We start from the raw sequence: 24,347 nt of genomic DNA, 5'->3' as shown, positions 1-24,347 counted from the left end.
CACAAAAAAGAAGGTACTACTTGCAGCAAGACAAGTCTAAGACAAGACAGATTATGCCTATAAATCTTCAATGACAATCTGATGTGGTCAAAACTGTCAATAAGAAGTCTTACAGCTACACCACCAAATTGCTGTGGAAAGCAAAATTGCATACCACTGGGAATACCCATGAAACTTTGGGTAACCAGAAATGGAATCTAAAAGGAGCAAAACATCCCTTGCAAGATGGAAATTACAAATAAGATACAATTTTTCTAGGAATCTATAGAACTAATGGTAACCTAAAATGTTTGCTATTTCATCCCCAATTAGATTAATACTATATATACAAAATACCCATGCCACCCTACAGTAATGGGTTTATATAAAAAAGGCCACTGAAACTGTAAAATGGTGGTAACTATATTTTTAGTGTTACATCTCTTTTACAATCGATACAATCACAATCAATGCAAATAAATATTCTTCATGCATCACTAGAAGGACTGAAAACTAGATAACAGTTTGAACGGAAGAAAATCTATATTCAATACCTACTAAATATCACAAATTTGGTAAGTATCCATCACCCTTAAACCCACTGACAGCACTGTCATTATATATACTATAAGTATGGCATTATATATACTATAAGTTGGTCAAGTAATAGTTTTGGGGGTAAAGTTTTCCTTGGAAAATGGAATATTTAGGATTTATTTGTAAAATGGTCTGAAGAACAAATAGAATGCTCTCGCATTGCTACAGAATACAACACATCTCACATCTCACATCTCTTGAATGATCACAAACATTTTTAAATGAAAAAGTATGAAACAGCAAACAGAACTGCAAAGGGGGATTTCAGACTTAATGACAAAAATACATTTCCATAACAACAGGAGCATCAACTTTTATATACCACTTAGAAAAACATATGAAATTAATTTGGTGATGGCATCTCATTCCCTACAAAATGCTCAACATAGATATGTAATATGTAATAAAATAACAAATGCTAGAGAAAACATGCTCAACAAGGAACTACAACACACATGTGGTGGCATTGTGTCTCAGTCAAAGAACCTTTGGTCAACTCATTCACATACATAAAAGACCCTAAAACCAGAAATTCTGTAAAATCCTGAAACAGATTTCTCCACTCTACTTTTACATATATTTAAGGCAACCACAACTGTCATTGCCAACAATAGGAAAACTACAACTACTCTCAATCTTCTGGAATATTACCTTAAAACGACTATAAATCCACAATGGAAAAAATGTCTGTATCAAACAATTACAAATCGACAAACTTTATTAAAATATGGTAAATCTATCTCAAAAGAAATAAGAGTTCAAAACATAAACCTGAAGAAACCTGACAAAGTCTATTGTATGTAAACATATGTAATCATACAACATTAAAAACAAATACTTTTCCCACCAGAGAGAGAGAGAGTTTAAATTTTATATTTGTTGAATATTTGAATGTATCTATGAAGGTTTTCATTCATATAGGTCATGGTATACAGTAGCTAGTGGACCAAGTGTTCTAGAATATGAGCAGCTATTGAACGAATAAAGATAACACACTCACAAACAGGACTGTCATCAGAGGGGAGAACCATACTGGGCCAAAGGAAAGTCAAAATGGAGCCAAAAGCTTTCGTTAGGAGCCAAAGTTGTTGAATGGTTGTAGAGGATAATGAAGAAGACCTTTAAAGGTATGTTCCACTGAATACCAATAGTCTTTAAAAAAAATAATCCTGGAAACCAATGTTTTTTTTTAATTATTGGGGGGCTGGCCACCAATGTTTTCTTTTTAACTTATGGGGGCCTTGACTACCAATTTGTTTTAACTTGAAGGGGGGCTCTGGCCATCAATGGCTTTTTATAACTTGAGGGGGCTGGCTAGTAAAGTTTTTTTTATCTTGGGGGGCTGGCCACCAATTAATTTTTTTAACTTGTACAGTTTTAGTGCTGATGGCGGTATGGTCTTTTTACTGTGGTGTGGGTGAGATCTGACACGGGGCTCAGGGCCCAGCTGTGGTGGGCAGGATCCAGGGGGCCAGAAGATGTTGTTGCTAATGGCGGCCCTGCTCACCAACATGCAATGATAATGTTTCTATTGAACAAATTCAGGTAGGTGTTAACTTCATCTCATAGTGATATGAAAGTGTGATTCAGTCACAATGGTAGCATGATTCCCATTAAGGCAGGTGTTTAACATCTACCTGAATAAGTTCAATTGAACAAATGTGATTGGATGTTGGTGACTGTAATTATCCTTAAAGGGATTCTGTCACGGGAAAACATGTTTTTTTCAAAACACATCAGTTCATAATGCTTCTCCAGCAGAATTCAAAATAGCAAACACATTTCTTTAAATTTAATTTTGAAATTTGATATGGGGCTAGACATATTGTCAGTTGACATGTGCTCTGATAAACTTCAATCACGCTATACTACTGCACTGCAAGTTGAAGTGATGTCACCCCATCCCTTTCGCTCCCAGCAGCTAACAAAATAACAATGGGAAGGAAACCAATAATAGCTCTTTGACACAAGATAAGGGTTCCCTGATAGATATGAGAATAGCACTTAATAGTAAAAATTCCATTATGAAGTGCTAGCTCTTTCTAAAAGCTCAGGATCAGACAAAATGACCTAAGATGGCTGCCTATGCACCAATATTACAAGTATTTTGTTGGTTCAGGAATAACATTTTATATGGTGAAGTGAATTATTTGCAGTGTAAACAATGTAATTTAGAAATAAAAACTACACCATAAAAATCTTGACAGTATCCCTCTAAGGGTTTAAAATGCTGGGGAATTCCTTTTCAATCAGTTGAACCTATGAAGCCACTTGGATGAGTGTTGAAAGTTATGGGGTCCCATATATGGAAACATCTAGAGAGATCAGAATTACTGGAAGGTAACTCCTTTACAGTTCATGTTAAGCAAACAATTCAAAAGGATTTCCGTTTTTTCTGTAGCAAAAATACAGTACCTTGTACTTGATGGTAACTACAATGAATCCATATGGTGGCAAAACAATCCTATTGTTTAAATTATTTTTAGGAGACATAAGGTACAGTGATCCAAATTAGAGATCCCTTACCCAGAAAAGCCCAGGTCCCTAGTGTATTTTTCTAAATTGGTATCTTCAGCAGAATCAAGATGTTAAAAATATTACAATAGAACCTCTATTTTACATTTTTCAGGGGACCACAAACAAATGGTGTAAAATAACTGTATAAGCTAAACAATTGTTTCAAATTTGATATTCAGTGGATTCACATGAAAAGAGGCTTAAAAAAATACTTGCACTTGATAAATTCTAACAATGTAATCTATGGAAACTTAACGCTTGGTGAGAAAAGAAAAAATATGCAGATAAACCCAAAACAACGAATATAGGTTGAGAAATATTTCAGATTTTTGATAAATATATAGTGAATAAAGTACCCCCTCTTGTAAAATATAAGGATATTATAAGTTACCGAGGAGTTTCATGACCATATACAGGTCATGGAACTCCGAGGTAACTTCTAATATCTAATATCTTCTAATATCCTCATATTTTGCAACTGGGGGTACTTTATTTATTATAATACACAAGTTTCAATTCAACTCACCGTTTATAACTGATGACATCATAACTCACCGTTTATAAGGATATAATTTACAAGATATTCATGGCCTTTGTGTATTATATATGTATACTCAACAATTAACAATGACATATTGAAACATAACTTTTTTGAGTTGTAGGAAACAGTTAATACTAGCAAACTGCTCTGTGTTTAATTTTTACTATGAGAAAAAAATGAATTCTTAGTAGGTCAATAAAATAAGCAATTATAGCGAGAATAATTGGTTTATATTTTCAGCAGATATTTGTTTGAGTGGGCTATGTTGTACAAATGTGAAATGGCATCAACATCCCAAGAGTATTTGATCTGATTTGTAATGTACTTTAGAAGAAAGTAGTCTAATACTAAACAGCATCCAGGGAATTTTAGATATAGTTTTCCAATGAGCATTTAGATTTAGTTTAGTCACATCTGAAAAGAATGTAACAAATGCTATATTTTGCCCATGCTCTATTCCGTGTAGGTTAGGTAGACTAACTAAGATCAACGTATTAGTGGATTTCTAAATTACTTCTATTTTTATATCATACGTGTTCCACATTCATGGGAACAATAATTAAGTAAATTACTTAACCTGTTAATTTCTAAATGCAAAGAATATTAAACAATGCTTTGTGGATGTATGTAAAACAGAAATTATTGAATAAAAAAATACACTAATTGCACAATATCAGCTACGTTTTACTAAGTTTACTTTTTTTATAAATAAAAAATATCCTTTCAATTCAAATAAATTTGCTTTAAGTGGTTGAGTATCATAACTCAAGTCAGCATTAAAATGAATGAAACAAAGGAAGGTTACCTAATGTGGCATGATAAGGCTTGGCAGGGTCAAGCACCTCTCTTTCAATGCTTAAGTTCCTCCATATATTGAGTCCAGGGTAGCCAAGTAGCCCAGTGTTTTCATATGGCAGTTTGAGATTTGCCATGGATTTCCTCAAATTTGCGGATTTCTTCCATCTCTGTAATCCATTCAGATATTGTCAGGACACGTGTGGATTTCCACTTTATAGGAATCAAAATTTTTGCCGCATTTAAAGCGTATTGCATCAGGGAGTTTTTATAGATATGTATCAAAATCACATTTTGGTGGAGCAATATGGTTGCAGGTGTCTTGTCGATATCAATCTAAAGTTTACCCTTGCAGAACTTCAGACCAGTATTTCTGTATATTTGGGCAGACCCAGAAAATGTGTAATAAGGTACCTCGTTTTTTGTCACAACACCAGCATTTATCAGATGTACCTTGAAAAATTTTGCTCAACTTAGTGGGTGTATTATACCATCTTGTCAATAATTTGTAATTGTTTTCCAAAATGCGACAGCTTCTAGGTCCAGTACAGGATTTAAGGATGATCTCCTCTTGTTCCTGTTCTGAAAAGGTATAGTTGAGTGATTCACCCCATTTGGCAAGATGTGGTTGAGGGGGTAGCTGTGCATCCGGGTACGTTATAAGTGATTGGTAGATAGTAGAAATATTGCGTCTAGGAGGCGTGGTGAGCCGACAGAGTGTTTCAAAATCTGTGCACATAGGGGCTTCTGTCATCGGGGGAAGGCTAGTGCGAATAAAACTTGCCAGTTGTTGATATCAATTGATGGCAATTAAAAACGTTCCTTTATGTTTTCCCATGGAGGAAGTGTTCCATTGGGGCATAAGTATAAAAATTTTTATTTCAATTGTGTTACATATTTCCTAATTTGACCAGGAGGAATTTTAGCCTATTCTTCTATACATAACAGCTTCAGCTTTTGGATGTTGGTGGGAATATGCATTTTAGGTCTTTCCACCACATTTTAATTAGATTAAGATCAGAACTTGACCATTCCAGAGCATTCCCTTTATTCTTCTTTAACCTTTCTTTGGTAGAAGGACTTGTGTGTTTAGGATGTTGTCTTGTTGTCTTGTTGCATGATCCACTGTCTCTTGAGATTCAGTTCATGAACAGATGTCTTGACATTTTCCTTTAGAATTTTCCGGTATAGTTCAGAATTCATCAATGATGGCAAGCTGCTCAGAACCAGATACAGAAAAACAGGCCCAAACCAAAATGCTTCATAACCATGTTTCACAGATGGAATAAGGTTCTTATGCTGGAATGCAGTGTTTTTCTTTCTTTCTTTCTCCCAATGTAATGCTCCTCATTTAAGACAGAAAGTATTAGCTGGAGATAAAGGATATGTACGACCTCTGGGGAGCATGGTCCCGGGAAGAAGAGTGATGGGACAATCATAGGGGCAGAGAGGAGGGAGGAATTCTGTTGACTTTTTTTTACAGAAGACATCAGAGACTCCTTGTAGATAGCTGCCAAAGACTGGAGATCAGTAATGAAGGTTGTCACCAGATGAATGGGATTATTGGGTAAATCTTGTTGGCGGACCTTTTAATGAAAGGGATGTGCAACCAGGGTAATCCTAAAACAACAGCAGCCAAGGGGCAATTCATAATGAGAAAAGATAATTTTTCCTTATGCAGATTCTGACTGTCAAAGGTAACTCCCCATTAGTCTCAGAGATGATTTCTGATGTCAGTGGTCTATTATCAATTGCCAGGACTTGCAATGGGGTAGATAAGAGAAACAGGGGAATACCGAAATGCTTGGCAAAAGCAGAGTCCATGAGGTTTCCTGTAGCCCCAGAGTCTAGGAAGGCCTGCATGTTGACAGTCTAGGAGGTCAACCAACCAACCAATGCAGGGGTCCCCAACCTTTTCTACACGTGCCACATTTAGATGTAAAATTTAAATGTAGCATAAGCATGCAAGAAGTTCCTAGGGGTGCAAAATATTGAATGTTATTGCCAATTGGTAACCCCTATGTGGACTTGCAGCATACAAGACACTCTGTTTGGCAGTACACATGTATTCGTGCAACTAAAGCTTGTCTTCAAGCTAGGAATTCGAAAATAAGCACCTGTTTTGAGGTCACTGCAAGCACCTTCCAAGGGGTTGGAGAGCAACATGTTGTTTGCAAGCCACTGGTTGGGGATCACTGCTGTAATGGAAGGGGAAATAGTTGAGTTTTTTTGGGGAGAAGGTTCAATACCGCCCAGATAAAATTTCCCAATCTTATCTAGGCGCTGGAGTTTCTCTGCTTCAAGGGACACCACAGTATTGGCATAACCGGCGAAGTGTCTCCCGAGTTACTCTTGCTCAGAGAGATGTGCCCTGCCAATTTGCATAGGTTCTATGGAAGAATTAGCAGGAAACTGCGAGGTAGGAATCGGAAGGAGAGGCCATTGAAATTGAGGAGCCAGTGTAGGCTGGAAATTTTTTGCCACGTTCTTTCTCAGCTTGTTGTTCCCTAAGACGTTGTTCCACCTTTATAGCGAGAGCAATCAGGTCCTCCAGTTGTTCTAGAAGATCTTGAGACACCAGGAAGGCCCTGATAAAAGTGTCATGAACAGCACCCTAAATCCAGAACCAGTGCTAGGCTCCTTAGTCTAGGCTCTTGCTTCTGCCTTTAACAGCTGCCTTTCACCTCGGGAGGAGCCCTCAGCTAATTGGATGCCACCAGGTCTTACTAAGAGAGGAGCAAAGCTAGACCACCACGGAAACTATTTGTCGTTACAAAAACACAGCCACATACAGCTCATTTTTCCAGTGAGATTCCACCACAGGGTTCTGAAATTGACAGCAAACTCACGAGCTCAGTGATTTCTTTGCCAGATCTACAGGAGGCGAGAAAAAGCATTAGCAACACATCCATATGCATCAAAAACAGTTTGAGAGGTCTGGAGGAAGGCCTTGACATCATCAATTAAGGGGGGGATTTTTCTCCAAGAAGGAAGATGCCCATTCCAGTGCTTTGCCTTCCAATCTGGAGATTATGTATCCCACCTTGGCCTGCTCTGAAGCATAATGCATGGGTTTAAACTTAAACTGAATAAAACATTGGTTCACAAAACCACTGCAGGCCTGGAGATCCCCATTATTGGGAGGGGGTGGTGAAAAATGGCGTTCATTAGTTGGTGTGGAAGCTGGAGGAGGTGGAGCTACTGAAGCAGGGTTCCCAGCAACTGCTGAAGCAGAAGGCATCTGGGAGAGAAGAGCTTCAAGGACTTGCCCTATGTGAGTTTGCTGAGCTTTACAGGCCTCCATGCAAGTCTCCAAACCCTGGAGAACCTTTTTCAGGCAGAACTATCTCAGTAGGGTCCATGGCCCAAGATACTGTCAGGGCCAAATGGCTCTAGAAGAGGGAAAGTCCGGACCAAGCAGGAAGAGCTAGATTTAGAATTCGTAATAGCAGAGGGCTAAAGAAGGCTGTAGTCGTATACAAGCAAGGGTTCAGAGGCAGGCAGCAGACGTGGTCAAAAACAAAGCAGAGGGTCAAAGTCCAAGAAACAGTCAATAGATGATCAGGAACACACAGAAACACTGACAAGTAAGACCTATCTCTGAGCATTGAACCTGTGTCTTGGCTTCCTTTTTATTGTGAAATTTCTTGCATGGTATGGTGCAATGACCTCAATTTGCATCACTGGAGGCTGCCATCCTGGCTCTGAAGTGAAGGGCTTTGGAAAAGAGTGTTCCTGACACCCCCATCTGCTAGAATGGCTAAAGATGGTAAAAATGTGAAAACTATAAAAATAAATAATGAAGACCAATTGCAAGGTTGCTAAGAAAAGTTGCTATATCATACTAAAAGGTGAACTACTGTTAAATCATTTGCATTCCTCTAGATTTCATATTTCAACTAAACATCTTGAGTATCTGTTAAAGATACCCATGGGACTTTGCCTTATTATCTTTATTCTGTATTTATAGTTAATGCACTTTTAGTTCAGTACTATAAATAGTACAATAGTTACATCAAGTAATTTGCAAGCCTTACCATTTCAAAGATTTTTAACTTTTTTTTTGCAGTACACAAAAAAGGATCTTTTACCCAGAATGCTTGGGACATAGGGATTTCCACATAACAATGTTTTCTGTAATGTGGAGCACCATGCCTAACGTGTAAAAAAATTGTAACTAGTAAAGAATAACAAATGACTTGTTTAAATTGGACTTATGGAAAATTGCATTGCCCAATATACAGTAGCAACTTTTTAAATGACAGATTTCCAAATACAGGTATGGGATCCATTTTCCAGAAACCTATTATCCAGAAAGCTCTGAATTACGGAAAGGCTGTCTCCCATAGACTCCATTGTATCCAAATAATTCAAATTTTTATAAATGATTGTTTTTTTTTCTTTATTTATAAAACAGTACCTTCTACTTGACCTAAACGAAGATATAATTAATCCTTATTGGAAGCAAAACCAGGCTATTTGGTTTATTTAATATTTACATTACTTTCTAGTAGACTTAAGGTATGAAGATCCACATTATGGAAAGATCCGTTATCCAGAATATCACAGGTCCCGAGCATTCTGGTTAACAGGTCCCATACCTGTAATAGATAATACACCTGTATCTATAATACATACACAAAATGACAAGACTTAAAGAAACAACTCGAAGGATTTTACTTAAATGTGCAAGGACATGACAGTCATCAGATAACATTCTACTGCATGCATGACCTTAACATTTGTGACAGTTTGATAGAGAATGATTAGTATGCAATGCTCCACTTGTGCAGGACAAAAAAACAAAACTGGTTAGTGATATATACATAACACAATAACCTGTGACCAAGAAAACCTTGATCTGCATGTGTAGTTTTGAAGAGGTTTGCCATTTTTAACAGGCCTTAACATGTGAGGAAAGCAAGTGCTTGAACAAGAAGCATTCCTTTAAACTTTGTAGCTGGCAATGAGCCCTTAAAGAAGAACTCATTAAAGAAGTGTATACAGAACTGTATTAAAGATGTTTCTGTATTAAAGCCAAGAGCCACAGCTGCCAAATTTCTGCATAGTGAATGCGCTCTTTGAGTACAACTGCGGCTTAGCATCTGATGGTGCTTAGGTAGAATAGTGAATAAATAAATTAGAAGGAGCATTTAAAGGACGAGTAACATCAAAAACATTTTTAAAAATATTTGTTAGTATACATTGAAAAAAATACCACCAAGACAAATTAAATTTTAAAATCGCAAAGCCTTTATTAAGAAATAACTTACAGAAACGCTGCTTCTGCTCCTCTTCAGAAAAGGTGACATGGCGACGATCCATCTTGCGGCGCTCGATTTCTTCTCCCATATTCTTCTGACAGCATGTGAAGGAGTGTGGCCTGGGAGGAGCAACAAGGGGCACTAAGCCGTGCACCCCCCCCCCCCCCGAGCGGGACAGGCGCAGCTCCGGGGCACAGTGACACCAATTAGCCATTGGTTGTGGTTCAATGTCCAATCAGTGTGCCCACAGCTCCCGGGCACTATTTCTTTTCCACCAAAAAATTAAAAATGACACAGTGGAGGTTACATGGTACGTGTCCATGGACATTGCTACCTTGTAACAACTCACTGTGTTTTGGCTCTGCGGTGTGTACATTCTAAAGGCAAAGGAAGGAATTGAGGGATAAGCTTACGAGGTGAAATATTACTGGAATCCCACTAAATATTTCAGGTAGATTGATCTTGCAACTGGTCCAGAGTATATGATGGCCAAATTGAGCAAAAATCCCCTTTTTTCACAGCCATGTTGGGGCACACTCTTGTGCATAATGAGCTAATGCGACAGTGTTTATTTTTAAGTGGCCTTTAATTAGCCTTTTCAAACTCAAATGTCACTCTCCGCCTATGATCACAGCAGTACATTTTTGGCAATGTGTATGGGCAGAAGGGGCTACACCAGGCAAAGCCCAGTTTGGCTATTTAGAAATGCAGTCAGTGTTATGATACTCAGTACCACCATGGCTATTATACATCTTTTAATCCAGATTTACCTGTAACTATCTACAATCTCGCATGACTTGGTTTACCTAGCTACCCCAATTTAAATTGGATGGTTGAGACGTAGGTCCCTAATAAAAGACACCAATGATTTCACTGAAAAAACAAAATACGCACCTTACCATAAGCCCACCGGCTACTGTTTTTGGCTCCTAATGTCAGCAACAAACCAGTTTACTTACTAAGGAAGAACTGAGATAAGCTGTCAGATGACATAGTGATCATATACAAACATAAGCATATGATCACTGCATACATAGAAAAAGTTAGCTTTCTGGCCATCCTTTAGAATAATTGTCACTCAATACCATTAGAACCATTACATCACAAAACAATGAAGTGATTGTTACAAATGCCTCATTAAGTATGTAGGTTTATTGAGATTTTCTGGGGAGAGTTCTGTAATGGTTACAAACTTACTGGGCTCTAAAGTACTTTAGATATTTGGGTTGTAATGAAAAATACTTACATATCATTCTGCAGAATACCTACAATCTAAATTTGGGAATCAGCGAATGAGTTGCATTTAGACCCGCTACTATGGGTTTAAGGCAAAAAGAAACAAAAACCTTTTGTATGAGAAAAAGAACGCTATGTAATTTGGGTTTTATTAGAGATCCACTGGAATCGTATTCACATGGTAAAAAGGCCTGTGTTGGCAGACCTAGATGGAGAGTGATTTTTGAGTTTGAAAAGTCGAATTAAAGGACCCATATCACCTAACAGAACACACTTTTCTTGTGAGGTGAAACAATAGAATTTTTATAAGAATGGGAAAATAAATTCAGTGTAAACACAATGTATAACACTGCTGTGGCGATGCATACGTATAAGAAGGTTGAATTTTGAAGTTATGTGAATTTTATTAACTGTAATAAATTCGAATGTATTCACAACTCAAATGGGAGGTTATTTGTGAAAAAAAAACATCTAACAATCGATTGAATAAGAACAACCAGACAATTTTAAAGAAGTTCGAATTGAGTTAAAAAAAAAAAAACTCGAATGTCAGGAAGGCAATTAACATTTTCAAATGGTTCAACGCATCTCTGCCATTGACTTCTACATAAACTCGGCAGGTTTTAGGTGGCGAAGTATTGAGTTAGAACTGTTTCCATGGTCAAGGTGTGATAAATCTGACATTTAAGGTTATGTGCGTAAAATAAACACTGTGGGGCTCATTTATAAACTTCAGGCAGGGCAGATTGGTTCGCACAGCAAACGTATTTGCCCTGCGCATAGTTACATTTAAAAAGCTGAATAAGAGTGTGCAAACAGAATTGCGCATTTTTTTTTTGCAATGTATGTTTATAAGAGCTTTTTAAATATGTCAAGAAATCACAAATGACGTCACAACTTTGGGGGCGGAGAAAATATTCAGAAAACAGTTTCTCAAATTGTAAATTTAAGTTACTGTTAACGCTATTTTCGCGTGCAACAACCTTGCGCAGGGGGCGCGCCGCGCACTCACGCAAACACCCGTCTCATTTTTTGCTAAAATGTATTCACAATGCGGAAAAAAACAGAAAGACGGGCAGAGCAGTGCATTGTATTTCAGTTCAGGAAAAAGCCTGTGCAGAACAAACATTTGCGAATAAATACACGCTGCGTGAACTTTATAAATGACCCCCTGTGGTTCTTTATGTTGTTTCTTTTTCACAAAACACTCTCATAATGTCCTCAGGCAACTCGGGGCAGGAAGGAGTTAAAGTGCAGCAAGATGAATTTAGATCCACACTGCCTATACACAGCAATTCAGCTTTTACGTGTGACTCACTCTTCACTTACTCATTGGTTTCTGAATGGACGTCAAAGTAAAGGCATTAAAATATATGAATAAAAATCGATAAAGTCTGACCTATACCTATACACACACTGTGTTTAAACACGAGGCTCAACTTAAAAAATTGTTTATTGCACATAAATCAGCTGTGAGCATGTAGATCCCGCCCCCTCCCGCTCCGCAGTCAGCTGATCTCACAGGCTGCTGCAGACTCCAGAGGCAGTAAGTACAAACTAAAGTCGCTGCTTCCAATTGAACAGTGCGAAGTTGGAATGCTTTGCTCAAGCTCCCCGGTTTTAAGGAAATTCACACCGCTGGTTTGGGGAGGCTTAGCCTCCCCAGGGCTTCATTATAATCTCGTGCTGGTGCCATTTGGGGAGTTCTTTTTACTTGACTGGCTATCGTGCTGTGGCATCTGGACTCTTGAGTGAGGTATCCGCGCTGCTGTTGCGTCTTATCGCTGTGTAGCCATTCCCTGCTGCTGCTCAACTCACTCACTCTCTCTCTCTCTCTCTCTCTCAACCTAAATAACAACTGCACTTGCTATATAAGAAACTGGATAACTACAGATAAAACAAGTAGCCTTTCTCACTTTCTCCAGCATCTTTAACTGTACCTTCCACTATGGAGGGAGTTAATGTCTATAGCAGATGCGAAGGTAGAGCTGGGAGTTGTAGTTACAACTTGTGGGTTAATTGTCAGTGGGAAAGCTGTATAGCAGCAGTGTAGTTACACTAGGGGGCCCAGGTAGGGCTTTCCTTGTTTTCATGAAGCATGGTGGCAGGGATTGGAGCTTGTTTGGGTTAATGTAAGTAAAGTACAGGCTAAGACATGCACAGGTAGAAATCACTTGTATGGTACTGTGCATTAGGAACATAAGCAGTGCAAGTTGGATTCCTGCACAGACCAGCAGAATAAAAAGGGAAATGTTAAGACTAAATAAAAGTAGAGTAGAAATGCTGGTTATTAATGGTACCTTAATGCTGTCAATCATCCCTAGTTGTTGGTGTATTCTGTGAGATTTGTCCATTTACAATATAAATAAAAGAATCCTGGCCGTTGGGGGGAAAAAAGAAAAAAAGAAATGCTGGTTATTAGAGTGGATCAGTTTCATATTCAGCCCAGCTTTCTGGGCAGCGTGAGGCTGAGCAAAGTCATTATGGGTGTGGGGGAATGTATCATGTGTAAGGGGTGAAGCCTGGCTCATGTGAAGGTGCGCTCTGGCTCATCCCCAGGCTTTGGGCAGGGCCACCTCTGGATGAATGTATCAAAGTGTCACATCTGGCGCTTCTGCTTTAAGCTTGACTCAGGGACTGGGAGGGGGGCAGCCCCCCCCCTGAACCGCCTCCTTTGTGTCTTTCAGGGCGGGCATCTGTCTGCCAAAGGGGGGGGATATGAGGCTCCGGATATGATGAAAAATTGGGATTGAAACTGAGAGAGAAGAGTGAGTAAGAGGGGAAGGAAACAAACTTCTTTTCATGCAAGGTAAAGTAAAGATAGAAAGTGGGACGTGCCTGAGCTGGACTAATTATCGTATTGCTCTGTTACCTCCTAAGTAAAGGAGTAGAGCTAGAGAGAAAAAATTGTTTACTGATCTGTCTGCAAAAATACACCGGTCAGGTTTGTGTGACAGCAGGTACTAAACCATTCATATGCTGGGAGTTAAAGTTAAGCTGCAGTTGCCCATTCCGGGGATATAGTGATAATACATGTAATCGATAGAAGATAGTTACCTTCATGTGCAAGAAAGTGATGCTGTGAAATTTGTAATATGCTCAGTATCAATCAGCCAGCAAAAGTTGATCATTAACCCTGAGATTTAGGTTTCCCGTAAAACTGATTTTCCTTCACATTGAAAGTGGCTATGGCTTACCTAAACACAATGTAAAAACTGTGTAAAGTAATGCAGTTAGGAAACATGTTTTATTGTATGTCTTTAAACATCATTTGCACCTTTTGTTCTGATGTTCACCTAATATATACTGTATCTGTTTACTTTCTGTCAAACAACAGAAACCTATCTTTTTGACTGAAACTTTAGATAAACTCCCAGAAGCAGAGCTACTGTCCTTCAAGACAACGCAGGATCAAATAACCTTTATCTAATAGCTTCATAGTTATTTAGTATACAGGTATGGGAAATAGAATGCACGGGAACTGGTTTTGCAGATTATGGATCTTTCCATAGTTTAGATCTTTGTACCTTAAGGGTGGTGGAACACTTGAAGATTCAGAGAGATTAGTCGCCTAGTGACAAATCTTCTTTTCTTCGTGCGACTAATCTCCCTGAAATGCCTTCCCACAGGCAAGAATATGATTCGCCGGTGGGATGGCAAACAAATCGCTACGGGTTTTTGAAGTTTCCTCGTGAGGCAACTTCGGAAATGTATGACATCCGGCCAGTGATTCATATTCTTGCCGGCAAGAAGGCATTTGGGGAGATTAGTCGCCCGCAGTAGGGGAGATTTGCAGCTGGGCGTCTAATCTCTCCATCTCCCACTAACCTAAATCTATTAGAAAATTATGTAAATGTTAATTTGGTTTTGTTTCCAATAAGGATTTAAATATATTTTAGTTTGGATCATGCACACAGTATCGTTTTATTATTACAGAGAAAAAGGAAATCACTTTTTTTTGGGATAAAATGGAGTCTATGGAAGACAGCCTTTCCATAATTCGGAGCTTTCTGGATAATGGGTTTTCAGTTAACGGATCCTGTACTACTGATGCTTCGAATGTCTGCGGATGGTTTAAGTGCCACATGGGGCTAAATCTTAGGGCTGAACTTCACAGACATTTTTCGTTGGATCGGCGCACGACGACAAAACGCAGACGGCAGGTCGGATGTAGTCCAGGCTTTAAAATATAATGGGACTCAACGAAAAGTCACAGGTAAAAACTACAAAGTTAGACTTTCGGATGAAGATGGTGCTTTCTGCGTTCACATCTGACAGTCGTGACGGATGTAATGTAGTTTTTACCTGCGATTTTTTGTTGAGTCCAATTATATTTTGACGCCTGCGTTTGTATCTGACTTGTCGCCGTGTGTTTCGTCACCGTGCGCCGATCTGATGAAAAACGTCCTTGGAGTTCAGCCCTTAAAGGGGTTGTTCACCTTCAAACAACTAGTTGTTTTCAGATAGATCACCAGAAATAACAAAGTTTTCCAATACTTTTCTATTTTCTATGTGTCACTGTTTTTATATTATTGAAGTGTAAACTGTAATTTTTCACCTTTTAAAGCAGCTCTGAGAGGGGAGTCGTCGACCCTGTAAACTGTTCTAAATTGATACATTTAGTTGATACATTTCTTATCTTTGTCCCTGCTGAGCAGAATCCCTGGGTTTCATTACAGGCAACTGTTGGAATTGATACAATAGTTGCTAATACTACATAGATGCTGCAGAGTAATGTATCAACTAAATGTTGCAAAATTGTTTAGCGTCTACACCTGAATTACTGAGCTGCCAGACTGAAACATCAGAGACCGGAAAATTCAACTTTAAACTTTGATTGTGGAAAAACAGTAAAAATTAAACAATGGAGAGTAATTGAAAAAAGTCTTTATTTCTGGGGAACAATCAAAGTGTTTGGAAGTGAACAACCCTTTTAAGATGTGTCATTAGCGGACCTGCTGGCCTGTTTCCCATGTCTCTGCCTTGACAGGGACAACTTTGGCCTGTGTGCTGACACATAGCTAAAGCATTTGATACAGTGCCACACAAAAGGTTACTGGTTAAATTAAGGAATGTTGGCCTGGAACATAGTATTTGTACCTGGATAGAGAACTGGCTAAAAGATAGACTACAAAGAGTGGAGGTAAATGGAACATTTTCTAATTGACCCAGTGTTGTTAGTGGAGTACCGCAAGGCTCTGTACTAGGTCCCTTGCTTTTCAACTTGTTTATTAATAACCTGGACGTGGGCATTAAAAGTTCTGTTTCTATTTTTGCAGATGATACTAAATTGTGCAGAACTATAGGTTCCATGCAGGATGCTGCCATTTTGCACAGTGATTTGTCTAAGTTGGAAAACTGGGCACCAAACTGGAAAATGAGGTTCAATGTTGATAAATGCAAGGTTATGCACTCTGGCCAAAAATAATATAAATTGCAGGTTATACACTAAATGGCAGTGTGTTGGGAGTTTCCTTAAATGAGAAGGATCTAGGGGTTTTTGTAGATAATAAGTTGTCTAATTCTGGGCAGTGTCATTCTGTGGTGACTAAAGCAAATAAAGTTCTGACTTGCATAAAAAAGGGCATTAACTCAAGGGATGAAAACATAATTATGCCTCTTTATAGGTCCCTGGTAAGGCCCCATCTGGAGTATGCAGTGCAGTTTTGGACTCCAGTCCTTAAGAGGGATATAAATGAGCTGGAGAGAGTGCAGAGACGTGCAACTAAATTGGTTAGAGGGATGGAAGACTTAAATTATGAGGGTAGACTGTCAAGGTTGGGGTTGTTTTCTCAGGAAAAAAGGCGCTTGCGAGGGGACATGATTACACTTTACAAGTACATTAGAGGACATTATAGACAAATAGCAGGGGACCTTTTTACCCATAAAGTGGATCAGCGTACCAGAGGCCACCCCTTCAGACTAGAAGAAAAGAACTTTCATTTGAAGCAACGTAGGTGGTTGTTCACGGTCAGGACAGTGAGGTTGTGGAATGCACTGCCAGATGATGATGTGATGGCTGATTCAGTTAATGCCTTTAAGAATGGCTTGTGATTTTTTGGACAGACATAATATCAAAGGCTACTGTGATACTAAACTCTATAGTTAGTATAGATATGGGTATATATAATTTATGTAAAAATATGGAGTGGTGTGTGTACGGATGCTGGGTTTTCATTTGGAGGGGTTGTACTTGATGGACTTGTGTAAACACTAGTTATGCATTTTTGCTGGAACTGTGCCTGTCAGTGCAGAGACACAGAAGAGCGCATGGGAGCACATTGGCGAAGAGAAGCTGAGGTACAGCCCAGTGTGCCATTAACCTAAAGAGATACTGTCCTCAGATCTGTGCTTCCTTTTTTCTGAACTATTTCTTTTTTTTTTTTTTTCAAGTGTTTTTCTTTTCTTTCATGTCAATTACGAGTTTGTGTACTGTGTTTATACAATTGCAACTTCAATATAATATACTTTGCATCAGCTAAGCATTCTTATCTCTTTAATGCTTAAGTCACTAGTAATCTTTTCTCTGGAAAACACCAATATGCTTCTAGCCTGCTAAAAATGCACAGTTGATCCTTCTTCAGGCCTGTGTGCGCACTGATTACTTGCAAGAAATGAAATAGACACAGGAAATTGATTCCCTCATAAAAGGACAAAAAGTGACAATAACATTTATAGAAGTAATGCAAAACTATTTTCCCCAAAACCATACTACAATACAGCTTTTTATACAATATATAATCTTATTGTTTTCAGTAACTTTACATAGCAATCACTCATGTTTTAATGTTTATTCTGTTTCAGTGTCTACTCGGGATTCATTGTTAATTACAATTATATTTCTTGCTGAGAGGCCTGGCAGATGTCCCAAGAGAGAGAACCATTTTCTCCAAGGCCTGAAGGGCCTGAGCAAGTAACTTCAACAGAAGAGAGTCTTTTGGTCCCCCTCCCACATGGTAGGTCACAACATATTTTGCAACGCTGTAAAAGAACATAAAGAATTACATACATAGCGACCAGTAACCAATACAAAAGGTGAAGAGGGTCTTGCCCAAAAGAGCTTCTATATTTATTTCTGCTCTATTTATGACTCATAATTCCCAGGATGCCACCTTGCATTTATAATATCCCAGTAGTACATCTGAGAACTCAACCAACTTTTTTAGAAGTTTCTGTCCTTGCAAATTTTTTCAGACTACATAGCTGCAGAGTTGTATATTGTGAAAAGTCTTGGGCAAATTCATTATTAAGCTATAACTCTAATATTAAACACAAAACTGGCAATACCCAGATATACACAGATTCCAACCATTTAGGCTCATAGGGTGATCCAACTCCTCTCTTAACTTGTCCCATTTAGACGTGATGGATTCTGGGACTTGAATTCCCTCTGCTTTCTATTTCGGGTGGTTCACAGATACTCTGAAAAGCAATGAGTCAAGTCCCAGAATCTTATCATTTTGCAACAGAACAAGTTGAGTATGCCAATATTTGTGAGCCTAAGGGTTGTTGGAAAATAATTGTTATGCATAACATGGCTTCCATTTAAATTTGTCAAGTAAGGTTTGTGGGTATATATTTTACCTTTCCTTTAAAACACAGATGCTATAATTCTCCTCAGCAAAACGAGATGGTGTTATAATATGGCCACTAAGAGTTGCTTGGATAAAAGCTTGCTGCTTTGTGCCTTAAGATAAGTTGGTCTCATAATAAAATTTGCTTAATATGGTAATAATTGTGGGAGTTGTCAAGGGTTAATAAAATGGTAAGGATTCCTTTTGGTATGTGTCTGTATTTTACTGCAGTTAAATGGTATTGAGTTTGTGAAGTGCATCTAGTTGTATACTGGAGTAGTGATGTCCTGGGTCAGTATCAGACTGCTAGGCCATCATCCTCCAACTCAACATGGCAACTGCTATATCTTATTTACCCATGTCTCCCTGCCTTGGGTGAGGTCAGAGATGGACGAGTGGGGTGCTGTTCTACAAGCACCACACTGATTTGTCAGGGTCTGAGTTGAGAAAGGGTGCATAGGGTCAGGGTGGCTGTTCATATTTGCTGGTGTTCGGCCTGTGGCGTGATCCCGGTGGGCCCTAGGTCTAATGATGGGTGGGATGTTTATTCCTGTGCAATGTGACATCAAACTGAGACACTGGGATGGCTGCAATTTATTTACAAATATATTGAGTGCCAATATGAAATTAAACTACATCTGCAGAGAAATGGAGGGGGGGGGGTCTATTGTAGTCATAAGCATGCAGGGGAAAAGCTGTGTTACTGTTGGTCAGGGCTTTGGAGGTATGCGCTGTGCAAATACTTGGGGTATGGATGAGAACAGTTTACAGAACTGTAAAATGGGAGTAAGGCCTGTAGTAAACAGCTGTGGTGTAAAGCACAAACATAAGCAAAGAACAGATATGTTCACAAAAATATTGCTTGCAGGCACACACACATCCTATTAGTAAAACCAGAGATAGGTTCAAAAAAACAAATATAGGTTCAGAGCTGTGCAGAAATATACACAAAGGAACAGTAAGTTAACATGTACAAAAAAGTATAAAAAGGAAGTCATGGCAATTTCAGACACTCATCACAAACATACACCAAAATGGACAGAAATCTGGACATACAGAAGAAAAGTGCATACATAGATATTCACACAAAGCAGATAAGACATATTGTATACACAGCTATTTTTACAAAAATGTTTGGCACTAACTTTTATAAAGAACCTTTTAAATGTTCTGTATGTTTTTGGTACTCTCAAACACACTTGCACACCCAGGCTTCAAAATTCAAATGACACTCATTTCTCAGCACACCCACTTGGTACATGTTGAATTAAAGCAATGCAGCATACAGAATTTTTGCAAAAAATGGTTGAGCCCCTGTGGTTTAATGAAAAATACAACATTTTAGGGGCATACCTCTTCACCAGGAAGATGACAGGAATCTTGAGCACCCACAAGTATGAAGAGATCATACAGAATTGTTGCAGTTTGTTGGAATCAAACCTAGGGCAGTAAATTGCAAGGCAGTAAAGTGGATACCCAGCGAACCTGTAGTTCAGGCAGGTCCTGGCTGAGAAATGAAGCCCCATATTTGTGTTCAGGCTGGTCAAACTTAAATCGGACCCTCTCTTGTGGTGATGCACTCGCACCCAATTCCCACATTCAGTGACGTCAAATTTACAACCACAGCTATTTGAGATGTCATTAAAGTGGGTCAGGTTTGTTAAGGTGAAACATTTTAGACCACTTTGGGTGTGGGTAGGGTATGGGAAGACAAACAATGGATCAGGTACGACCCATTTTCTGATTTGATCTTAACCAATATGGAGTGATGTGCCGACTTTCATATAATCTAGAGCTTCACAGAGTAGCAAAAAGCAACTAAGCCTTGGCTCCCCTATTTGGGCAGTCATAAATTATATTTATTTATATAAAGGAAACAAGTTATTTTGAGTTTTTTCTTAAAGCATGAATATACTGTATACAACTTATTAGTCTGAAGGAATTTTGTTTTGGATCCTTGAAAATTCCCATATTCATTTCTTCCATGTGCTCTTTGTATGCTCGGCTGTATAAGTTCATTGTCAAATATTCAATGTAGGATGACATCTCATTAACGTCCTCTTTGTCAGCTTCTGTAAATCCTGCTTTCTGAGCCTAACGGACAGTGTTTCTGTTAACCACATGCTTTGTTTAAACTTTGCTTAATAATGGATTCTGTCTGGTCACATGTATTTCCAAACATTTTTGATTGTACAGCTTTATAAATTCCAATCTCTTTGAAACAAAACATATCTCCTTAAATTTATAATTTCTCCATCTCACCAGCAACAATTGAATTGCAATTTTTTTTCCACGAATCTCGAAACATTTGTGGTTTTCCTATATTTCTATAAAAAGGTCTCTAACACTTCAAGATTTAAGTGTAAAAACCACACTAGGAGTTGTCCAAAATTTTCTGCACGTCATTGAGCGCTTTTTTCTTTTGTACTTTTTATATTTGGATCTTTTTATAAATTCAGTGACAAACGTGGTTTTAGAGATTGTGAGTTTAGTTGTGGTTTTCAAAATACTTCTAAAACCATTAAAACTGACATGTAATAAATAAGTCTGAGTGTTTGTGTGTGTGTGTGTGTTCCAGTCTCAGAACCCTACTGCTGTGCCTGTTTTTGGTGCCCCTGTTAACGTAGTGGAAAGTATGGTTTATTGTACCCTACTACTCCAATTCTGATCCATAGCTCAGTGTTTTGACACCTAATTTCCTTTGAATAGGAACTCCCTTTGTTTTCCTTTGCCTAAACTGGGTTCTGCTACCTTCACTTTCTGGAGCCCTTTCTATTACTGGAACTTACTTATTTTTCTAGTTACTGTGTGCTGATCCTATTTACCATCTTCTCAGACCTTTGGCCTTTTAAAAACGTAAAACATTTTGAAACATTTTTAAACTTGCCTCTTGTCATGATTTTTACCTTCTTGACCTGAGGTTTGGACTTCATAGCCTGCCAATTACCTTGACCCTCTGCTATTCTGAGTCTCTGCTGTCTTTGTTTTTACAGTTGGTCATGTTATTAAATCTGAACAGACAGATTAGAACTGTCTTGAATACTCTGGGAAAAGGTGAGATAGAAACTATCTATTATAAAGCAGTACTAGCTTCCTGCAGTATTTTAAGTGAATATTGAGAACTTCTTTTGACTTCTGTAGATCTCTTCCTGAAATATGCGGCTGTAAAACAAAAGAACCATGAATAACTTGCTTAGATAATTTATGTGACTTGGAGCAAATGTGCTTCCTGAGTGGAAATGATATCATCTTACAAAACATATACTTTACATTTTAGGCTTTGTCCGGCTATTTGCGTACTGTGGAAGTCTTAAAAAATAAAATGTTTTTATCCTACCAAACCATAGAACCAAAAAATAGTAAAATAGATGTTACGCAAAAAAAAAACCCCAAAACACACTTTGTGTTTTTGACTAATGCTTCAAAGAGGCCTTTAACCGTCACATGAATAACCTAATAACCTTGTAACGTGGTTCCAGAAGTTTTGTAATGCCTTCAATCATAGCAGTATGGCAATAGTGTGCATATTTTGGAAATTTAGTTCTACCTATCGACTTGTATACATTCTGTGTTTTAGCCCATTTCTATCTACCTGTATTGCATTTGCAATAAATGTACCAGCACAATGGACGGTTGAAAACAAGTTTTATTGGGGTAAAGCCAGGCAAGCATTGTAAAATCTCAATATATAAATCAGACACACTTTCTTCTTCAGAATGATTATGGCTGCTTCCACTCACCAGAATAATGATAAATTGATATGGAACAGGATCAGGTATACTTTAAACTTAAAAAAAAAAAGTAAAAAAAAATGCTGAAACTACAGATCAGAAACTGGTTTTTTTTTTTTTCCTTTCATAAGGCTGCTATAAATGACCTAGCTTTAGTAGACCCTGACTTTCTCTGCAAATTTCTCCGCTTTGCAGTGCAATTTACTAAAGCTTGATGTCATCAACTTCTGGTTATTCGGTACATTCAGTGCTGGGCCAAGTCAGAGAGCTGGCCAGGGCAAGTTGACCATGATCGCAGCATCCTCTCCCTCCTGCGTTCATGTGGTGACAAGCGGTGAGGAATGATGAGCTCAAATGCCGTCATCCAGCTATCTTCCAGGACCCTGAACTAAGGGTAGGCAGAGAAAAGCGGTACATGCCTAGCACTGTTGTGTCCTAGGTACTGTACGTGCCTCTTCGGCCTATTTCTGGCCCTGAGTAAATTTAAGATGTGTGATTTTAGATGATTGAAACACCAGTACATGTCCTCTATGCAAAATCACAATGTTGTGCCCTAGCAACCCTTTTAACTTGCACAGCTATTGCTAATTTTGTTAAGGTAATTACTTTTATTAATTTCCAAATTACAAGGTTCTATGCGGTTGCACCTCATTTAAAGAGATAGTGTCATGGGAAAAGGTGTTTTTTTCCAAAATGCATCAGTTAATGTGCTGCTCCAGCATACTTCTGCACTGAAATCCATTTTTCAAAAGAGTAAACAGATTTGTTTACATTTAATTTTGAAATCTGACATGGGGCTAGACGTATTGTCAGTTTCCCAGGTACCCCCAGTTATGTGACTTGTGCTGTTATAAACTATAGTCACTCTTTTCTGCTGCCCTGGAAGTTGCAGCGATATCACCCCGCTCCCCTAGCAGCCCATCAGCAGATCAATGGGAAGGTAACCAGATAACGGTTCCCTGGTAGATATAAGACCAGCAAAATATATGTCCCACTGTGATTCCTTCCATTACATTGAGTAGTAGAAACTATAGCCTGTTAGAAATAGTACCATAGTGCAGCACTGGCTCTTGAAAGCACATGAGCAGGCAAAATGACCTAAGGTGGATGCCTACATCCAAATTATAATTAACCATTTTTACATGGTAGAGTGTATTTGCAGTATAAAAAATATAATTTAGAAATAAAAGAATACACCATAAAAATCATGACAGCTTCCCTTTAATAATTATGTTTAGTGACAGAATTGCTGAAATTTCAGAAACCCCCTTTTGTGTAGTCGGGCCCCTCTGGCAGAATTAATGAACAGTGTGAAGTTATGAGTGGATAGATTTGGCTTTTCAGCTCTCTGATTATAAAGCAAAAGTGCCAGATGTTTGAATGTAGCCTGTAAAAGAAGCGCTTTTTATAGTTAATGTCCATAAATATGGAGGTTTGCAACTATGGAAACCATTCATATTGCCATCAAACAGCAATCTAGAGCTCTTTGTTAGAAAGTGAAATCATAAAAATGTTTATTTTATGAAATACGTCACTGGCCTTTTTATTATTCCTGCTATTGGAGACATTGCTTGTTGGAGCATTTGGAGAGGTTTGGTCTTGAAAACATTCTTTGCAGTACATGATGTGGCTCCCCACCCACTGTGATATTTGGCACTGAAGAAGAGTGCTGATGAACAAATGTTTGTGTGTTGATGTACCTGTAAATACTAAAAAATTATTTGAGTTAATAACTGATACAAAATACATTGGTGTGCAAATCTTTTCAATTAGTGCAATTCCTGAGCTAAAGGGGAACTATATACCTGTCTGTAGAAAAGTTTTCACATAAATCAGCCTGTACATAAAACATTTGTATAAATAAAGCCTTTTATTGAAAAATATGTTTTCTAATACAGGCCATCGTCCAGACTGTTTGGGACCTGTCCAAATGCATGTTCTGTATGTAATTTGGAGCAACATATTTTAGAGCTACTAAAAATGTCATTGTTTAAAAAAACAGACAAACAAAAAACAGGGTTGCCATGAATGTAGACTTAGTTATCATCGAGTAAAAACTACTGTTCTTTTTATTAGAGAAAAGGCAAATCTATAAAAAAATGAAGAATTGCTC

The 24,347-nt window shown here is 38.2% G+C and overlaps 1 protein-coding gene across 8 annotated transcripts in view; it reads left to right on the top strand.

The window, feature by feature from the left end:
- Nucleotides 1-12,267: 12,267 nt before the first annotated feature.
- mdfic.S (MyoD family inhibitor domain containing S homeolog) overlaps nt 12,268-24,347 on the top strand; it is a 51,900-nt gene continuing 39,820 nt past the window's right edge. For 3 of the 8 annotated variants that reach the window (XM_041587532.1, XM_041587530.1, XM_041587526.1), the window contains exons 1-2: nt 12,482-12,685; nt 17,734-17,885. In XM_041587532.1, the coding sequence (XP_041443466.1) occupies nt 17,792-17,885 (94 nt within the window). In that variant the 5' untranslated portion in view covers nt 12,482-12,685; nt 17,734-17,791. 8 annotated transcript variants of the gene reach the window in all.

Source organism: Xenopus laevis, chromosome 3S (genome assembly GCF_017654675.1).
Source record: "Xenopus laevis strain J_2021 chromosome 3S, Xenopus_laevis_v10.1, whole genome shotgun sequence".
NCBI classification, from domain to species: domain Eukaryota; kingdom Metazoa; phylum Chordata; class Amphibia; order Anura; family Pipidae; genus Xenopus; species Xenopus laevis.
Note: the sequence above shows the minus strand (reverse complement) of the source record. Positions and strands in the feature narration are given on the sequence as shown.